The sequence below is a fragment of the Neurospora hispaniola genome (genome assembly GCF_033458365.1).
Source record: "Neurospora hispaniola strain FGSC 10403 chromosome Unknown B0T23scaffold_3, whole genome shotgun sequence".
Taxonomy (NCBI): Eukaryota; Fungi; Ascomycota; class Sordariomycetes; order Sordariales; family Sordariaceae; genus Neurospora; species Neurospora hispaniola.
Window position 1 is genome coordinate 1,754,777 of NW_026944408.1, and position 18,607 is coordinate 1,773,383.

Below are 18,607 nucleotides of genomic sequence, written 5' to 3' on the forward strand. Positions count from 1 at the left end.
TCCATTCCATCTTTTTGGAGCGGGATGCAGACGCAGCCAAAGCAGCTCTCCGAACACCTATCGAACGGACAGATGTTTTCTTCCCCTCGATAACCCCAAGAAGATGGCCGACGTTTGCCCATCAAGGTCGGAGCCTACGTAAGCCCAACTCGTCCAAAACAACAACTATCTCGCTCGCGCCCGACTCTCACAACCAACTGACTGACGAACAACCGTGTCTAACAGCCTGTCGTTCACGCAGGGTCTCATCCTCGGCCAGCTCTCGGTGGTGCTCTTGCTCGCCGCCTTCATCAAGTTCTTCATCTTTGGTGATCCTCCCTCGCCCGAAGTCGTCGCCTCCATCCGCGCTACCGACCGAAGATCGCGAACCTTAGCACACAAGAAATCAATCCTCAGCCTTCGAGAAACCAACGCGCTCCAGCTGGTGCAGAACCCAGCTCTAAATAAGAAGCATGTTCTGCGCCCTGGTCCTCCTACCTTGACCATCGGGTCTATTCTTAGCAAAACATATTACAAGGTCGACAGCCATCAACCAGAAAGTCTCGACTGGTTCAACGTGCTGATCGCCCAAACCATCGCCCAATTTCGCAGTGATGCCCAACACGACGATGCGATTCTCTCCTCTCTGAGCAAGGCGCTCAACGGCACCGCCCGACCCGACTTCCTCGACGAGATCAAGGTTACAGAACTTAGCCTGGGCGAAGACTTCCCCATCTTCAGCAACTGCCGCATCATCCCGGTGGACGAAGATGGCCTTAGCTTTGGAACCGGCAAGGCCTTCGACGCCAACATGGCCACGAGAGAAGGCGCGCGTCTCCAAGCCAGAATGGACGTTGATCTTAGTGATATGATCACCCTGGCGGTAGAGACAAAGTTGTTGCTCAACTATCCCAAGAGACTCAGCGCCGTTCTCCCTGTGGCCCTGGCTGTTTCAGTTGTTAGGTTCAGCGGTACACTGTCCATTTCGTTCATTCCCAGCAACCCGTCCAACAATGAACCCGCGAAGATGATCTTTACCTTTCTCGATGACTATCGTCTGGACTTTTCTATCCGCAGTCTTTTAGGGAGTCGTTCAAGATTGCAGGATGTCCCCAAGATTGCACAACTCGTCGAATCACGTCTCCATCGGTGGTTTGATGAGCGCTGTGTGGAGCCCAGGTTCCAGGAGATTGCTCTGCCTAACATGTGGCCTCGCAAGAAAAATACTCGTGGCGGCGATGAGACCATCTCAGATGTGGACAGGTCTATGAGCAAGGCCAAGGGAGTCGATATCGCTAAGGACGTAAGAGAGGAGGCCCGGAAAGAGATTGAGGCTGAAGCGCATGGGGGAGCCGATAGAGTGCCAGACTCGCTAAGATACAGGCATCGCCCGAGGGCAGACGAGGAGTTTCCCGGAGCCGGGTCAATGCCTGGTTCTATGCCCGGTTCTATGCCCTGAATGAGCATACCGTTTCCGAACGGGCTAAGGAACACGAGATTGAACAGTGGTTCTCACTTGACTGCCCTTGGTCTGTTTTGTGATCTTACAGTCCTCGAACGCTATGGCAACAACCCCGAGGACACTCCGAGAGAGAAATCCTTCGCCGTAGATGGTGTCATATATACCCCGAATACGGCCACAAGCTGGATTTCAATAATTTCCAGAAGATGTGAAAGCGAAACCTCGAAAACGCTGTCACTGACGAAATCCCGATGGCAGAGGAGTTGCTGCCGCTAAATCGCAACTGCTTAGGCGGTCACCATTGCAGATTGCAGATGCTATCCCACGTACATATGTAGTACTATTGTATCAGTGCCACATCGTTCTAGATGATGTAGAGATCAAAAGAGAAGAGCGTCGAAGGGGTGTCACCAGTGTCTACATGGGCCACGGCACCATGAGTACCTCTACGGCCTACCATGTGAATATAACGAAACAACCCTAACCCTGCCCATGGAAATGATCTGAACCAGGGAGTCTGGGTTCAGTTGCACTCATCACAACAGCAACGTAGCTGTGTGAGGCAGTTGATATGGACAGAAGGCCTTCTGTTCCATCTCATTGAACGATGGGTATATTCCCATGGTAGACCACTATCATCAAGACCATGAGACCACCCAGACTGGGAGCCAAACATATCTAGCGTAAAGCTTTATACTGTCCAGGTGACGGATCTGGGATCATGCCCAACCGATTTCACATGGCGGCAGGCTTCAGTTGTTACAAAGAGGTGGGGCTCGTGCACGAACTTTTGCACTCAACATCCGGTGATGTCACAACAAATTGGTGAGCAATCCCAAAGCGAGGGGAGCCACCAAGTACCGGCAGTTCGACTCGCTCTGAAGCAATCTTCAGACGAAAACGAAACTACGAAATAGACTGTGTAACTATGTATACAATTGCTTCTGGCCCTTTTCAGCTCTACTTCTTGATCACTTTTTGACCAAGTTTTGGTCGCTAAGCATAGCCGGTCCTTTGCATATTTGTTAACGTGTACTTCCTCGCCCGATGCAAAACTATAAAATTCGCTAGTGGACGCCAGTTTATCGTTCCCTGCACGCCATCTTGCAACCTGCAATCCGCACCGACTGGCGTTGATTCGCATTCCCGCGGACGTGAGAAGGCCGACCTACATCCAACGTTGCCCACCTCCGAGTGGCGTGCAATGAAGTAGCGCCCAGGCAGAAGCAGAAGCGTCGAATTATTGCATAATCTCCTGTCCTATTCACACGCCGACGCGCGATCTGAGCCATCATATATTTTCAGCATGATACCTTTTATACATACTCGTACGGCTGCATTGCTCCTCGGATCATGCCTTCGACTTGTTGCTAACACTGACTTCTTTGCCAGCCTTTGCCTACTTGGGCAGCAAGATCGGGACCAGCCCGGATGAGCGTAAGCGGCTTGTGACCTTGCAACATGGCTTTCAATGTTGCTAACCCCGTCCTCCAAACAGTCAAGCTCATCTTTTCCTTCTTTTTGTCCTACCCACTTGCTGGCCTACTGAAGAGGATACCGGATAACCGCCCTCATCTCAAAAACTTCTTTTGTCTAAGGTGTGTCGCTACTCGAGGTTAAGCACGATGATTTAGGGCTATGTATACCACAAGACGGAACCAGATCTAACGTGTCTTCCTTCGCAGCATTGGCGTCTTTTACCTCGTCGGCCTCTTCGACCTGTGGGTCGGCCTTCGAACCGTCCTAATCTCCTCCATTGGCGTGTACTCGATCGCCAAGTTCCTCCGGGGCTCCCCTTACATGCCATGGATCGGCTTCGTCTTCCTCATGGGCCATATGAGCATCAACCACATTATGCGCCAACGCCTCAATGACCCGAGCACGATCGATATCACAGGAGCGCAGATGGTGCTCGTCATGAAGCTCAGCGCTTTCTGCTGGAATGTGGCCGACGGTGTTCTTCCCGAGGATCACCTCTCCGACTTTCAGAAGGACAGACGGCTCAAGGAGTTGCCGTCCCTGCTGGACTACTTTGGATATGTTTTCTTCTTCCCCAGTCTCATGATTGGGCCCGCCTTCGACTTCGCCGAGTACCGCCGATGGCTCGACACCACCATGTTCGACATTCCCAAGTCTGTCGACCCTGCCAAGAAGCCTCCCACCAGACGCAAGCGCAAGATCCCCCGCAGCGGTACCCCAGCCATGATCAAGCTCGTTACCGGTTTCTCTTGGCTCCTGCTCTTCATCTGGCTCTCTACCTGGTTCTCGCCCGAGTCTCTCCTTGGAGACAGCTTCGTGAGCCACAACTTCCTCGTCCGCCTTCTCTTCCTGCACATGGTTGGTATCACGGCGCGCGCCAAGTACTATGGTGTCTGGATGATGACGGAAGGCGCATGCATTCTTAGCGGCTTGGGCTTCAACGGCGTTGATCCTGCCACGGGCAAGGTGTCTTGGGATAGGCTCCAGAACATCCGTCCGATGGGCATGGAGACTGCGCAAAACACCAAGGCGTATCTCGATAACTGGAACATCAACACCAGCAAGTGGCTGCGCAACTACGTCTACCTGCGCGTCACTCCCCGTGGCAAGAAACCTGGTTTTGGCGCTACTTTGGCTACATTCACCACCAGCGCTTTCTGGCACGGGTTCTATCCTGGCTACTACCTGTCCTTTGTCCTGGCGAGCTTCATCCAGGCTGCTGCGAAGAGTATGTCCCCCCATCCCCTATCGATACATGTTTTGTTTGGAATTCCTGACTAACCGCTTATTCTGTCTGCAGACGTCCGCCGCAACATTCGCCCCTTCTTCCTCGATCCCAAGACTCAAGCTCCCCTTCCCTCCAAAAAGTGGTACGATCTCGCCTCCTGGCTCACCACCCAACTCACCTTCAACTTCGCCGTCTGCCCCTTTTTGGTACTCGGCTTCCACGAATCCATCACCGCCTGGTCGCGCGTCTACTTCTACGCCATCATCCACACCGCCGTTGCCCTGGCCTTCTTCTCCAGCCCAGGAAAGAAGTGGCTGCGCAAGACTCTGGAGAAGAGGAACGCCAAGGCAGGCGTTGTCGCCCCTGCTTCTTCTTCTTCTTCTTCTTCTTCTTCTTCTTCTTCTTCTTCTTCTTCTTCTTCTTCTTCTAGTGGACGCGGCCGTGGCCGCAGCAGCATCAGTGACGAGAAGACGAGCAGTACTACCGCGCAGGGTGCCATGGAGACGACGGCTTTGCTTGGCGAGAACCTGAACCGGCCGTCCAGCAGGGCGGAGAGCACGGATAGCCAGTCGAGGAGCCCGATGCTGGGTATCAGTGGCGATCCTCAGGGGGAGCTAGATGAGGCGCTGGAGGAGTTCAAGAAGGAGATGGAGAGCAGAGTTGGTGGTGGCGCGTTTAGTGCGACGGGCTTAAGAGATTCGTTGAGGGAGGAGGCTAGGAAGAGAGCTATGTGATTGATGATTGATAGATCAAGATGGTGGGTAAGAAGTGGCATTTGTATCGGAAAGGGAGATGCTATAGAAGGTGGGATCTGGTGAGACACATTTCCCGGAGGGGTTGCTGATGTTAAGGAGATACTGCGTTTGGAGTCTAGGGAGTTGCTGCGAGAGCAAAACGAATCTTTTTTTGCACTGCATCGCGTCAGGAGTAAGAGAAAGCGAGGCCTCTGTTGCTTGCGTCGTGTTGTTTTCCCTATAATTCCGGTACAAACATATTTTCATGTCAATAGCACATAACCTACCATCTATGTATTCTCCCCGTTTTCTTTCTGGTGGTGACCGAAGTCCAGCCATGGTATTCGCTGTAATCATTCAGTACGGAATCTGCGTTTACCTATGCCCCTCATAATCTTATTCTACCATTTCTGGATATCATCCAATCAGAAGGCAAGATGGCCGAGCGGTCTAAGGCGCCACGTTAAGGTTAACCCTTAATCTGAGTTAAATCTCATATCCGTGGTCCGAAAGGGCGTGGGTTCGAATCCCACTCTTGTCATGACTTAATTTTTTTTTCCCTTTTCTCTAGTTTTGCCATCCTCGTTCGCGAAGCATCATGTTGTTTTCCTTTTTGGTCTCTGTGGGGGGTTTCGTGCTTCTCTTCGTACTTTCTTATTTTGGTATGTAGATGCCTGCAAGAGGGAGATTTGACGTGGTGGGTTGGGTCTCATGGGTATATCCAGTTAGTAGACTTCGTTGTCAACAGGTTCATGCGTGACTTTGAGTGTGAGTTGTAGCTATGTAAGATTTTTGCTAGGAGCGGAAATCATTCTTTCCATTGACTGGATAGAACAGTGTGAGTGTACAGAACGACTCTCAAATAGCACCTTATAACATGGCGGTAGACGAAAGAAGTTTGCATCATGTACAGGTAACTTTTTTTGCATTGAGGTGGCGGTGATGGGTAAATGTAAAATGCACCCAGCTCATCCTATCCACCCAACTCGTAAACGTACAACGTAACCAACAAACACCATGGGTATCTATCCCTTCTTCATCCTGCAACTTTTGCCTGCATAATCACCTACAACCAAACACTCACCCCGCGCCTCCCGTCCCCTTTTCCACAATTGCCCTTGCCCCATTATGTAAAAGTCGAAAAAGGGTATTCAAGTACTTTGCGAAGCGCACAAAAAATAACTCCGCCCCATCGTATGTAGCCCATATAGAAAAAGAAAGAGAGAAAATGCCAATGATGATATTGAGAGAGATCCGTCCGCGAGGAAAGAAGATTTCGTCATCAAGTCGCTGAAAGGCGTTGTGATATGTGTGTCTTCATCGGCGTTCGAGATATCGAGTGAGATCTATAAGCTTTTTGGTTGACCGAGACGCGTGCGTTGGTATTAAAGAGAGAAAAACAGTGTTGGAGGAACCGTTTCAGGCGTGCCACAAAATTATCGTCAATAGTTAGTTAATGATGATGATATGTCGTGTAATTCGTCAAAGATCTCCCGCCGATTCCGGGAAACAAGTGAGTTTTCCCAAAATCCAAAAGATCGTGTCTATAGTTATCGAGACAGAAAAAGAAGAAAGTCGCTGAAAAAATGTGAGCGGGCGAGTGTCGACGGACATTAAACCTGATGAAAGAAATTTCTATCATGTGGTTCAGTCCGCCCAGCCTTGTTGGGAGCCGATGACGGCGAGAGCGATGACGGCGCCAATGATGATAAGTCCGACAAAGGACATACCAGTGTTGAGTCTTCGCCACCAACGCGCGCTGAGATATCTCGCTTCCTCCATAGGGCTGATGGGGTTGATTGAAGTTCTGAAACCGAGCCTCGACTTTGAGCGGTCAAAGAGGTCTTCGGGGGTGTGGGTACCCTTTTCAAGCATCTCGCTTTTCGGGTTAGGGGGCAACGGGAGAAAGGCAGCAACCATCCACGCTAATATACATCACATCTGGTTAGCAAAAAGTGAAAAAACAAGAGATCCATTGCCATTACGAGGCAACTTACCAAAAGGCATGATGAATCCAAGAGCAAAGAGCACAATCTGGATGTTACGCTTGCCAGTGACGCCGCTATCAGCAGACCAGCTCGTGGTGGGAGGATCCCAGACATCGAAACGGCTGTGGCGGCGGTCCTGTCGAAGGTGTGGGGACCAGATGCTAGAAGTCTTTTCCCTGAGTGTGCGGAAAACATTATAGTCTGTTGGTGCAGGTTGGATCTCCATGGAGCCATCCGAGTTGCGTTGGCCTTCTCTCGCGCGCTTGCGGGGGCTAAAAAGTTCCATAGGGAAGTTGTCGGAGTTTGGCGATCCACTGTGTTCAATAGCAGAGCTCGGGCGGCTGTCACCAGCGTCTGACGCGGATGAGGACAGCAGACCGGCCCAGCGGTGTTCGCCAGATCCATAGTAGACCCTTGCCCAAGCAGGAATGGAGTTCGTGAAGCTGTTGGCCCGGGACGGGCGCGAGCGGTGGCTATGGCTCGAATGAAGATTACGGCTCCCGCTCGAGGTGCTGCTGCTATGCTGGAGAAACGAGGACAAGCCTGATCTTGAAGGGTGAGAATGCAGATCTGCAATTCCATCACCGTGCTCATCTTGGTCACGAACCATGCGAATCGGCAGGGAACCACCTCGAGAATGGGCAGCCTGGGGCCTGGCGACACTGTCACTTCCGGCACTTTCAGGAGGTGCTGCGAGGGACGACGAAATACTCTGCATCTGACGGCTGTGCGTGGAACCACCCCACCCGCCAGTGCTGTTGCGGTAACGGTGCTGGCTGCCCATGACGGAGTGGGACACAGGGCGTGAAGAGCCTGGCTCGCTGCCGTATTCGTCTTCGGACATAACCGTAGACAACTGTGAGCTCCATCGATCTGGTGGTGACTGGGTCATCGGTGGTGGACGGTGGATGATGACAGTTTCTTGACCGGAGGAGGAGCCGGCCGATGACCCGGATGGGGATGGTACCGACCATGAAGTTTGCTCCCTGGAGGACGTCGGGAAGCGGAAAAGGACCGGAGGCGTGAGTATGGCCGGAAGAGGCGGTACTGGTGGGGCTCCGATCGAGGAAACGCTTTGAAAGGAGGTGGAGCGGGCTCGAAGGTTCTCACGCGATCGCTGCTTGTAATATCCAAACTTTTCCTGGGACCTCTTCTTGGCTGGCCTGAGCGGTGGGACGCGGAGACTTTCTTGTGAATAACGGCCACCGGTGGCTACAGAAGACGGCGTCGAGCGGGAGTGTACGACAAAGTTCTCGTTACTCTCTGAGCTTCCGGGTGGGCTAGCAGAAGGTGGGGCAGTCGGCGAGGAAGCACCGATAACTTGCCAGTTAGCCGGGCCTGATGGAACGCGGGAAGTCCCCGATGGAAGGCGGGAGGCTTCGCTTTGCGCTTCCCAAATCGACCGAACGGAAGGAGATGCAGCGACCGGCGAATCCCCGACAACTCTCCAGTTTGATTGAGCGAGGGAAGATGCACCTGGCGATACGGGCGAAGAGGTACCTAGAACTTCCCAGTTGCCGTGGGTAGAGGATGGAGCGCGCGATGAAGCCCCCGGGCTGCCAAGAACTTCCCAGTTGGTTGCTTCGTTCTGAGGAGAGATGGGTAGGCTATCGGAGGATTGGGGTACTGAGGTGTGAATGCCGTAAACCTTGTAGTTGGTCTTGTCAGATGCGATAGTAAGACCAGAGACACCAGAGATACCAGATGTAAATGAAGGCTTTGGCGCGATAACCCTCGAGGTAGTCGGGGTCAAGTTGCTATCGCTACGCGATTCGTTGGATGCTACTTCTTGTAACGGAGCAAGGGGCGGGTCGATCGCAGGTGAGTATTCGTGCGTGAGATCTGCAGTATGGGTAACTCTACGTAGACCACCGACCATGCGGTTGCCAGAAGACGTTGAAGCCAAGGGCACAGAACCTTGTATTAGTTGGGTGGTAGACGAATCAGGAGATTGGACGAAAGATGCGGCAAGATCAGATGGAGCAGGTTCCCGGGCGGTAAGTGTGTTACCCGAGAAGGGGGTGCCGACGGTAAAGGGGGTATCGATGCTGAGAGACGTGCTGGTACGGTCGTCACTCGATACGTCGACCGACGGGCGAAACGAGGACGTGGCTGTGGATGAGGAAGGGATGACGGGGGCCTTGACGACGTCGGCAGGGTCCTCGTCGGTGGTGACGATTCTGAAAGTCTTGTCCGGGTTGAGGGCAATGATCTTGCGCTGTCTGGAGAAGGACCGCGGGCGAATCGTGGGTGCAGGCGAGGCTGAATCGCGACGGCCGCGACGAACATCCTGGGTGACAATGTTTGATGCAGACTGGGTTGCGGCAGCAGCGTTGAATCGGGCAATGCTTCTTGAAACATCGGACAGCCTCCTGGGCAAAGGGGTCGGGCTGGTTGAATCTCGAACAACGGAGACGGTGGAATGGCCAGAAAGTCGCAATCCTGAAACTCCTTCATCCTTGCCTTTTGCCAACAACGACAGGGTCGACGTCGTAGCCGAGGACAATGCGGAACCCAAGCTGCTGGTGGCCGTCTCGCTGACGGCATAACCCTCGACTGCTACCTCCTTCGAATCGGGACCTTGGGTGTGCTGACGCTCCTCGCGTTCCTCGTCCGAAGCCTCCTCGACCAATGCAATGGTCGGGCGTCCGAGGCGGTCATCGCTGGAATTGCCCGAGCGGCGCCCGTCCGCGCTCGAGTTGGAGTGGTAGACGGATGACGTCTGGCTGTCTCGGCGATCCTCGTCGTCGGCAAGTCGGGGCGGCGTGTAGGGGACAACGCGGATGCCGGTTGCAGCGGTGCTGGTGGTGTTTGTAGTTGTCTGCGAATGCGATCGTTGGTGTTGATGGTGCATCGGTGGTGATGGGCCATGCCGGCTGGGTGGCGCCGACATGGCTCTCTCCTGACTTCTGATACACCCGGTGCTCGAGGCCGGGATCTAGGCGATCCTGTGAATCCACTTTCTACGTCAAAACTGGTGCGATCAGGACAATTCCATGTGCGATTCATGCGGAATCAGCCTTGTTGACGTTTAGAAGCAGTGGGGCTGTCTGGCTGTTGTAAAACACAAGATGGCCACAGAACAGAAGAGGTATATAAAGAGGCGCAATGCTGCTGTTCCTGTCAAGCAATGGACTGAAGAGACTTGATATCGTTGTTGTTGTCGTCGTCGTCGGTAGTGGGATGACACTGGAGGGTGGCGGCGGTGAGGCTGTATAGTATGGTGGTACTAGCAGCTTTGGGCAGGTAGGTAGGTAGGTGGGTATGCTGTTGTGGTGGTGGTGATGGCGATGGTTGAGGCAATAATATAAAACATTAACAGTAAAGCCAGATGACGATCGATAGCGTATCCAAAGAGTGACCGGTAGCGTGGGTAACCGAGAGAGCGAGTTGGCTTTTGGTAAAGAATGACAAGAAGGGGAATTCCCTTAAAAGAGAGTGGAAAAAGGATGCAGATATCAGACAGCCATGAGGGTGTGTGTTGGTGGTGCCCGTGGTGTTGGTGTGTAGCACCTCCTTGCTGGATGCTTAGTAGATGACGACAGGAGGAGTCCCGTCTTGGGTCGAGACGGGGACAGGTCGGGTCGCTGGCGCCAAAGACCAACAACGTGGTGCAGCAGGTGGGCTATGTATACAGACAGGTGGGGGATGGAAAAAAAAGAGTAGACTAGCAGTCGCAACTGAAAAAACGACGAACAGGACGCAAAATCCAAATCTGAATCCGCGGCCAGGTCGTGTGTCCAAGTCGCAGTTAGTTCGTTCTCCAACTGAAAAGGTCTCCTACACTCACACACACACAACTTCTACGACAGAAGGAGCCCTTTCGCAAACACGCCTCAGAGAGACAGAAGGACGGGATTCGGGCCAAAAAGAAGGAAAAGGAGTAGTAGAGGGAAGAAGGAATGGAATGAACAATGGAACGTCCGTGCCGTGTGGAAGGGCGGTCCACTGCTGCCCTGCCCGCCTACTGCCCGGATGGACCTGCCAGGACTTGCCAGGAGCCAGTGGTGTAGCGCGGGATGGCCGGGGTGCCGGTAGCCCGCCGAGCCCGCGTGGAGAAACAAAACCTGTCGAGTGGGTCCGGGGCTCTCTCAGGGCTTCCATTGGCTGACCGTGCCTGCTAGTCACTAGCAAAAATAAGAACTGCGGTTGCATCCTGTGCTGCCAGTGCGCCGAGAGCGCTGCAGCCCAGCAACCATTGATGCGCCTGCCAGGGAGCACCGCGATATATCAACCAGTGAACATGTCCAAGTCTGAGAACAAGGACAGCCGACCGACTGCAGCATGCAGTGAGGCAGGCTCAGCAGGTCATACTACCTTACCTATCAAAGGAAGCGGCAAAAAGCCCAAAAAAGCCCCTGGTGCCGTGACAAAGTGCAGAAATGGCACCAGGTGTCTGCCAGCTTGACAAAGTCTAATTTCGCGTAACGACATGTCCGAGCGCCATGATAGGGCAGGCGCCTGCAATAAGCTGCAGGTTACTAACTGCGAGCTGGGGTGCTAACAAGAAGTCGCCGAGGAGGAAAGGCATCGCGATGGCAGCACCCAGCCTTGCATATCGATTCCCCTTGAAGAATGTGAGCAACTGTCCGGACAGGCTTATATGATACAGTGCTGGTTTGATAGTTGGCTTGCTATCTCGGCACTCTAGGAGTGTACACTGGGTGAGTTGTCTTTTGAATTGTCTCAAACCGTTTAGATGGCCAGGTACCGATCCAAAGGGGGTCAAACAGATTCAATACAGCCTATGTGTGTATGGCATTTGATTTGGGCCAAAGCATCCTTACAGTATGAAAACGCCTCTGAAAGTTGATCCGAGGTCTCAAGCCGACAATCAACCAGACATGTCCGGACTTTTTTTCCACACCTTCTCTTTACCGAGTTGAGCACTGACCCCATCTCTACACGTGTAGTGTAGTGTAGTGTAGTGTAGGTAGTGTCCCCGTTCCCAATTCCACTGGGCCTTCCTGACCAATCTCGGCTGCCCTTGGACCTCATCTCTGGGGTTGCGCTCGGTCCGGGGTGGGATCATGGAAAGCATGACGAACGGTAATGGCGTTCATCATGTCTCTCCATGCTCGCCAACACCACGATGGAGTTCGCTTCGTCCTAGTCGATCGCTGCCGCAAAACTCAAACAGATAAAAGCCTATCAACTCCCGCCCAGATCTGTCCCACGAGATACAGCTGGGCTCGCCAGGCACAAACTGACGTTGTCTTGTCGCGAAAAAGGGCAATGGGGCAACCTTGATTCGCCAATGAGGGGTCCACAACCACGAGCCCACGCGAGGTTCCTTGCCATTCGAAACACAAGCGTCACTGGCGACATCCTTAAGGCGTTTGCTTTGAGGCTGAGGGCTACACTAGACAGTTGGATGCACAACCCAGTTGATGGCGCGAACAGTGGAGGGAGTACATAGTAGTTACTGATAGTAGGTATGCTGTGGTCCAGACGGACTGGTTGGTTGCTGAGTTAGTTGACTGGTTTCTTTTCTTTTTGCGTGTTTTGTTCCTGATCGGCTGTACCCCTGACGGACACGTTGGAGATGCGACGAGTACGAATCAAAATCCAAAGATGCCATCCTCCTTCCAAGACATGCGGAAGAGCTTTGTTTTTTGCGGAGGTCATATGCGTGAATCAATGTATACCTCACCAATGTACATCTCACCGGAAAGACATAGGAGATGTGCTCGGTACATTCGGAATGCTACCAGTATACCGGTAGACCGGTACCAATATCAGCGGCCGATATACACTGGACCCCGAATCCACTGATCGGTCGGATGAAAGACGGATGGAATGTGAAGCCATGCGGCGGATGGAGGCTCAAACCTTCTTCTGACGGCTACGGCCCGAACGTAGGGCACTTGAAAGAAGAATCGCAATGCCCAAACAACAATGCTAAAGTCAGACGCAATGCCGGTGGGGCAAACCTCCATAACTTCGCTACAACTACATTCCAGTCCCCTTCTCCTCCACCAGTGCACAACGCAACAGGAAACCAACAAGGAGACGGGTCCCGTAACCTTCGTCTGGACTCGTGAACATATCTTCAGCCCAAGGCCCACGGAGATCGGCATTGACACCTCACTACTGCAGGAACAACAGATCTGTCCAGTTGCCTCTTCACCACTCCCGACTACTGTTTCAACAAATTCTCAAACGCGGCTACTGTAGCTGACTGAACGTCAAAGCCCGACCCGAATTCTTGACAGCGGCTCCCGACAGGCGCGCGAAAGGCGACCGACATCTCGGCATCTAAAACGAGCTGTGCATACCACACAACACCTCCTCCATTCATCTTCTCGAACTCGAAACCTGCCTGCTGCCGCGCCTGCTGTACACCACCTTCGGCCTTGCTTTCCGGCGGCTAACGCTTCCGAACTATTTGGAGAAAAAGAAAAAGCATCTCGACATTCTCGGCATTCAACAGCCGCCTCGGCGCGCGTAATCTGTAACAGCGCTTAAGCAAAGACGGGGATCGAGGATCGACGCCAGTACCACCATATCACCACCACGTTGGAACTGAAACCTCCGTTGTTGTCGACTCTTTCCTATTCGGCTTCCTTCAGATCTACTGGGTAACTGAATTGTACCGCATCGAATCGAATCGAGCACCCTCTGCTTTTGCGGGCTGACCCGAACGTTACCACTCTGATTGAGTCTATTCTTGGGCTGTTCTCAAGCACCTATTCAGTTTGAAGTCACATCAGCCTGGAAGTCCTCAATCAAACAAGCGTTGAGGAAAGGATGGTGGCCTTTTCAGAAATGTTTCACAGGCTTAACCCCTGGTCAAAAGGTATACTCATCTCGCTCGCATTCACTCACTTACTTACTTACCCCTCACTTTGCTTCGCCTTACTCACCCCTACCTACCAACACCACGATACACCATCTCACCACATTTGACATCCCCAAAGTAAACAAAGCTAACTCAGAAAACAGATAGCAACCCAATCTCCACCACGACCGCCTCCCTCCTCCTCGTATTCTACGCCCTCTCCTACTTCCTCCCTTTCTACCTCTCCCCGCTCACCCGCCCTTCGCCGACTCTCTCTCGAGACAACCCCTCCGTGATCCGGGCCCGTATCCGCTCCGTCTGCATCTCTTGCTTCTGCTGCTGCCTGTCCACCTTCCTCATTCTGCTATACGTAGCCGATCTCTCCGTGCCGGATGCCCTTCACTATTTGGGATTGTGGCCTTTAGGCCTCACCGAGTCTGCTAGGGCCCTGGGCCTGACGGCCTTGTTGTTCGCTGGCCCACTGTTCTTGTATCTGGTCGTTGATGATGGCTGGAAGGACTGGGTTAAGGGATATCCGGTGGAGGAGCTATGGGGGGACATGCTGACTTGGAGGAACATTGTTGCTGTAAGTTTTTTTTTTTTTTTTTTTTTTTTTTTTTTTTTTTTTTTTTTTTTTTTCCTTGGTCCTATTTCCCCCGTTTTCCTCTTGTCCTCCCCTTGAATCCCCTTCCCAAGCATGCAACTAACCCGAGGGGAAAAAACAAAACAGGGCCCCCTAACAGAAGAACTCCTCTTTCGCACCTCCTCCGTCCCCCTCTTCTTGTTATCTCCCCTCCCCGTCTCCCGCATCATTTTCTACTCGCCCATCATCTTCGGTCTGGCGCACGTGCACCACTTCTACGAGTTCCGGCTTCAAAACCCGCGCGTTCCCGTGTTCGCCGCGCTGTTAAGGTCCGTGTTCCAATTCAGCTTCACCACCTTGTTCGGGGCGTACGCGACCTTTGTCTTCATCCGCACCGGTAGTCTGTTGGCCGCGTTCGCGGTGCATGCGTTCTGCAACGGCATGGGATTGCCCAAGGTTTGGGGGCGGGTGGAAAGGTTGGATGGAAGGGGCAGTGGGCTGGTGTGGACGGTGGGGTATTATACGCTGTTGGTGGGAGGGGCAGTTGGGTTTTGGAAGGAGTTGTGGGCGTTGACGGAGGGGGGGAGTGGGTTAGTGCCTAGGAGCGCATTTAGAAGGTGATGCAGTGATGATGAGGCCATTTGAGGTGTTGATATTTGGGACTATCTGGCCTCTAGACAGACGCCTTTGGTCGGGTTTCGCTTGTTGGCAATTCCGCTGAAAGTTTCTGGTGTCGTTGTCTAGCCGACGATGTGTAGTGCAAGATCAAGGGCAGCCATCTAGCCTACGTGGCCAGATGAGAATTATAATAATAGTAAACTACTTCTCTATGCGTTGATACAATTTGTATTGGTGTGAGTCTTCTTACGTCGGGTTTTGAAAGGCGTGCATCAAGCGTCAGTAAGGTAGAACCAGCCAGCTAGCGAATGACGCCCCAAAGGTCGAGAATGTTGCTATCGGCACGGAAGTGTCTGAACTTCTCAACTTGAACGGCTTCAGGCCCTGTAATTGCCATCGCAAGACCGAACAGACCTTACAGCAAGCGAAACCCCGGATCACTCAAGAATGCATCTCGTAGGCAGAACCATCGTCTATTCTCCATCAACTCATTAAGTATACGTATCTAGTGCTTCCCGACAAGGCAAGTTTCTTATAGTAACCAAACATAAAGATGCCATTGACCGCAGCAGATTCGTAGAGATGGAGCACATATACCCCTTCTCTGTCCCACAATCATCTATCATCCCGCGAGAAAATTCGTCCCACATCTTTGTCCCTCTTTTGAACAGATCCGATCCGTCCACCGTCGCCTTCTGTCCCGAGTGAGTTTCTACCGACCGGATCCAGCAGAAGACCAACGCCATTAACCATACGCATATAGAGACACACACGCGGCACACGACACACATATGCTGTTGTGATGTGCTTCCATGCGCCGACCAGGACCAATAACCAAACCAACCAACCAACCACCTTTCACACCCACCCTATAGAGAAATGAAGAGAAAAAAGACACATCCAATTCGGTTTTGTCCACACCTGCTTGCTTGCTTGCGACTCCCTAACACCTTAGGTTTTATTCCCTGTGCAAATGCTTATAGATAGCGAGAGTAGGAAAAACAACAAGAAGAGTCTGATGCGAAACTAGATCAGTGTACTAGAGGATTTCAACAGGTGTTTATAAGCATTGTACAGGGAAATAAAACCAAAATGAAAAAGGCGGACAAAAGTAGACAAAGGTATTTTTCCCTCTGCAACGAAGCCCGTTTCCTGACTAGCGCCCGGTAAAGGCGGGAAGAACGGTGGGGGAAGAAGGAAAAAGGGGGGGAGGAGGAGGAGGAGCTGAGGCCGAGCTGGCAAAGACCGTCAGTGTTACATCCGCACAATACTCCGGCTTGCACAGTCTGTCATCACGTTCCCGCCACGAGGCGGCAACGCGCTTCGCTCGGTACTGCTGCCCCCAACTCCGCACCGGTCTGTGAAATCAAGCATTTGCCGCATCCCTGTTGCTGGCCGCGCTAGCGCTCATGGTAGGCTGAGTGGTAGGCAGGATCTGGGAGACCTTTTGGCGGGTCTTTGACCAAGTGTAAACGAGACCAGAAACGAAGCCGACAAAGATGGCGGTGACACTGCCAAAGGTGACGGGGGCGTCGAAGAAGATGAGACCGCTGATGGCGAGGGGAAGCTTGTTGAGAGCGCCAACCATGGAGTAGGTGGTCGAGGAGGTGACGCGAATGCACCAGGCCGAGCAGTACGAGATGAAGATGGCAGCGAGGCCGGAGTAGATCATGCCGATGAAAAGGCTGTTGCGCGTCTCGACGGGGAAGTTCTTGATCAAGTTATCGTTGGACCAATCCTCGAAGAGCAGGGAGAAAACGATCAGGACGGGAATGGTGAGGAGGTTGTTGTAGAACATGGCTGAAGTAAGAATTCCGTTAGTAATGTACTTTGTCACCACACAAATCCCGGCCAGAGCCACTTACTGTCATAGTCCTTGAAGTTCATCTTCTTGATGACCTTGCGCATGCCCAAAAGGTACGCGGCGGTGCAGAAGACGTTCATACCCATCCACGCGTAGCCGGCGTTCAGGGTGGAGATAGCATCGGTAGCCTCGGCAGTGTGACCAACGCCCTCGACGGCGGCCTGGATATCGGCCCAGGCAGCAATGACGGAACTGAGGACCATCAAACCGAAGGAGAGCAGAGCCATGGGGGTGACGCTGCCGCCGAACCAGAGGACCTCACCGTAGGCAACAACAATGATGGTTAGGTTCTTGAAAATGGTGTACACGGGCACGGAGAGGAATTGAAGCGCCTTGGTGCTGGTATAGATCATGCCCACGAGCAAAAGCGAGATAGGGAACCCTGTTGCAGCCCTGTGTCAGCCAACAGCTCCAGACTTCCACAAGGTGAAACAAGCGGAAGGCTTACATTTCTTTGCCTTGGTCGAGTCGAAAGCAGCGAGGTTCTGGAACATGCCCAGCTGTTTGCAAATCAGAATGGCGGCAGTACAGACCAGAGACTGCCATCATGGAGGTATTGTTAGCGTTCTCTTCTTTTTTTTTTTTTTCTCGTCCGGCGGTTGAAGCCTTGGGGTGTGCGTGTTTGTTCCGGCTGACGTACCTGCACAGCAAGGTAGAAGAAGTTGAGGTTCCATTCACTGCCGGACACAACGTATTTGTTGACAACCGTCATGGAAATCGACGAAAGACAGTAGGCGATAATCGAGGCACCGGGACTGTGGTCAATCTTGTCGAAGTAGCCGCCGAAAGGACCAGCTTGTTGAGGGCGGTTTGGCTGCGAAGACGATCTCCTGGCCAGGAAAGGGTCCTTGTCGGTCGAACCCCGACCCTCGGCGGGGCCCAACTCAATGTCTTCGTTTCTCTTGTTGGCCATGGTGTGCTACTGACGGGAATTACGTCGATGTGGTGAGAAAAAGACAGGCGGGTGGTCCGGTAGGTAAAGGGAAAAAGTTGTAAGTTGCGAAATGCAGCGACGGTCGAAAAGACGGGTCTGGTGGGATGCGCGCGGGCTGGCTGACTGACCGCCTTGGAACGAGCGAAGCGAAAACCAACAAGGTACCGACCGACCGTTATTAGTCGGTGCGCTAGTCGCAAAAGCCGTGCAGTAGGAAAGAATGAAGGTGGATGCGGCCGTTCACGCTGACACCATTCCAGAACCGAAAACGGATATCCTGAGCCTTGCTGGTTGCCAAGAGCAGGAAGGGAACTTGGGAAATTCTACAGGCAAGTCCTATGTAGTGTATGAGCACAGAGCGCCGGCGACTTCAGACGCGTGTCAGAAAAAGGGTTTGGAAGAATTCCTGTCAAGTTAAATTGCCAGATGCGAAACCCGCCCGTTCTCCAATCAGGCTTGGCATCTCGACACTCCAGTGGCCCGCGCTCCCCCACACAACCCCTTTTCCTTGCCTCGACTTCCCTGCCTGAGAGCGGACACTGTCCCGCAACTGTCACTTTGCCCCTTGTCACCTGCCAAGCCGTGAACCGTACCCCTTAAGCCTACAGCATCCTGGACCAATCAGCCTTGAGCATCGCCATCAGCTTGGTCCATGAGGCTATTCCCACTCTCGTCGGTTGATGGAAAAAAGGAAGTACAACCAAGTATGCAGGGTGTAGATCAAAAATGCTACTACTATTTACTACCAAAACGGCGTTGGGCGTGCTCCAAGACCAGCACAATAGAGTAGCCCGCCACCCTTTCAATACGACTATAGACATGAAACGAACCGTGCAAACTTCAACCGTCTAATCCCCTCATCTCTCTTCCTCCACGTCCATCTCGTCGTCCCCTTCTGCTTCCCCCTCATCCCTTCATTGTTTTGTCGCAAGTTCTTCTTCCTCCGTCCCGTTGCTT

At 52.8% G+C, this 18,607-nt stretch overlaps 5 protein-coding genes and 1 non-coding gene across 6 annotated transcripts; 4 read left to right on the forward strand and 2 right to left on the reverse strand.

Moving 5' to 3' along the window:
• Positions 1-103: 103 nt before the first annotated feature.
• Positions 104-1,838, forward strand: B0T23DRAFT_439964 (uncharacterized protein; the record flags this gene model as incomplete). Its single annotated transcript, XM_062840714.1, has 2 exons — positions 104-138; positions 226-1,838. 2 exons carry the CDS (start codon positions 104-106, stop codon positions 1,436-1,438), a joined length of 1,248 nt encoding a protein of 415 aa, XP_062693939.1. The 3' UTR covers positions 1,439-1,838.
• A 908-nt stretch (positions 1,839-2,746) lies between these two features.
• B0T23DRAFT_376779 (MBOAT, membrane-bound O-acyltransferase family-domain-containing protein) lies at positions 2,747-5,296 on the forward strand. Its single transcript, XM_062836989.1, has 3 exons — positions 2,747-3,039; positions 3,127-4,148; positions 4,221-5,296. Exons 1-3 carry the CDS (start codon positions 2,903-2,905, stop codon positions 4,880-4,882), a joined length of 1,821 nt encoding a protein of 606 aa, XP_062693940.1. The 5' UTR covers positions 2,747-2,902; the 3' UTR covers positions 4,883-5,296.
• Positions 5,297-5,313: 17 nt separating this feature from the next.
• B0T23DRAFT_t130 lies at positions 5,314-5,423 on the forward strand. The gene has a single exon. It is a non-coding gene; the product is annotated as a tRNA-Leu (tRNA).
• A 720-nt stretch (positions 5,424-6,143) lies between these two features.
• B0T23DRAFT_110308 (uncharacterized protein) lies at positions 6,144-10,084 on the reverse strand. Its single transcript, XM_062831849.1, has 2 exons — positions 6,880-10,084; positions 6,144-6,807 (listed from the first exon to the last, which is right to left on the reverse strand). The coding sequence occupies exons 1-2, from the start codon at positions 9,761-9,763 to the stop codon at positions 6,530-6,532; spliced, it is 3,162 nt and encodes a 1,053-aa protein (XP_062693941.1). The 5' UTR covers positions 9,764-10,084; the 3' UTR covers positions 6,144-6,529.
• Positions 10,085-13,847: 3,763 nt separating this feature from the next.
• Positions 13,848-14,855, forward strand: B0T23DRAFT_313582 (uncharacterized protein; the record flags this gene model as incomplete). Its single annotated transcript, XM_062834749.1, has 2 exons — positions 13,848-14,237; positions 14,382-14,855. Coding segments are annotated over 2 exons (864 nt in total), but the record flags the coding sequence as incomplete, so codon positions are not given.
• Positions 14,856-15,930: 1,075 nt separating this feature from the next.
• Positions 15,931-17,749, reverse strand: B0T23DRAFT_110347 (GDP-mannose transporter). The gene is made up of 4 exons (XM_062831850.1): positions 17,357-17,749; positions 17,165-17,255; positions 16,718-17,098; positions 15,931-16,652 (listed from the first exon to the last, which is right to left on the reverse strand). Exons 1-4 carry the CDS (start codon positions 17,627-17,629, stop codon positions 16,219-16,221), a joined length of 1,179 nt encoding a protein of 392 aa, XP_062693943.1. The 5' UTR covers positions 17,630-17,749; the 3' UTR covers positions 15,931-16,218.
• Positions 17,750-18,607: the final 858 nt, after the last annotated feature.

Excerpts from the sequence above, each read along its gene's own strand:
- B0T23DRAFT_376779 (XM_062836989.1), top strand. The coding sequence starts at position 2,903 with ATGGCTTTCAATGTTGCTAACCCCGTCCTCCAAACAGTCAAGCTCATC. Across the intron at positions 3,040-3,126 it reads AAAAACTTCTTTTGTCTAAG|CATTGGCGTCTTTTACCTCG; the intron begins GTGTGTCGCTAC and ends CTTCCTTCGCAG. Across the intron at positions 4,149-4,220 it reads CATCCAGGCTGCTGCGAAGA|ACGTCCGCCGCAACATTCGC; the intron begins GTATGTCCCCCC and ends TTCTGTCTGCAG.
- B0T23DRAFT_110308 (XM_062831849.1), bottom strand. The coding sequence starts at position 9,763 with ATGTCGGCGCCACCCAGCCGGCATGGCCCATCACCACCGATGCACCAT. Across the intron at positions 6,808-6,879 it reads TGGATTCATCATGCCTTTTG|CGTGGATGGTTGCTGCCTTT; the intron begins GTAAGTTGCCTC and ends GATGTATATTAG.
- B0T23DRAFT_110347 (XM_062831850.1), bottom strand. The coding sequence starts at position 17,629 with ATGGCCAACAAGAGAAACGAAGACATTGAGTTGGGCCCCGCCGAGGGT. Across the intron at positions 17,099-17,164 it reads CTCGACCAAGGCAAAGAAAT|GGTTCCCTATCTCGCTTTTG; the intron begins GTAAGCCTTCCG and ends GGGCTGCAACAG. Across the intron at positions 16,653-16,717 it reads GAACTTCAAGGACTATGACA|CCATGTTCTACAACAACCTC; the intron begins GTAAGTGGCTCT and ends TTCTTACTTCAG.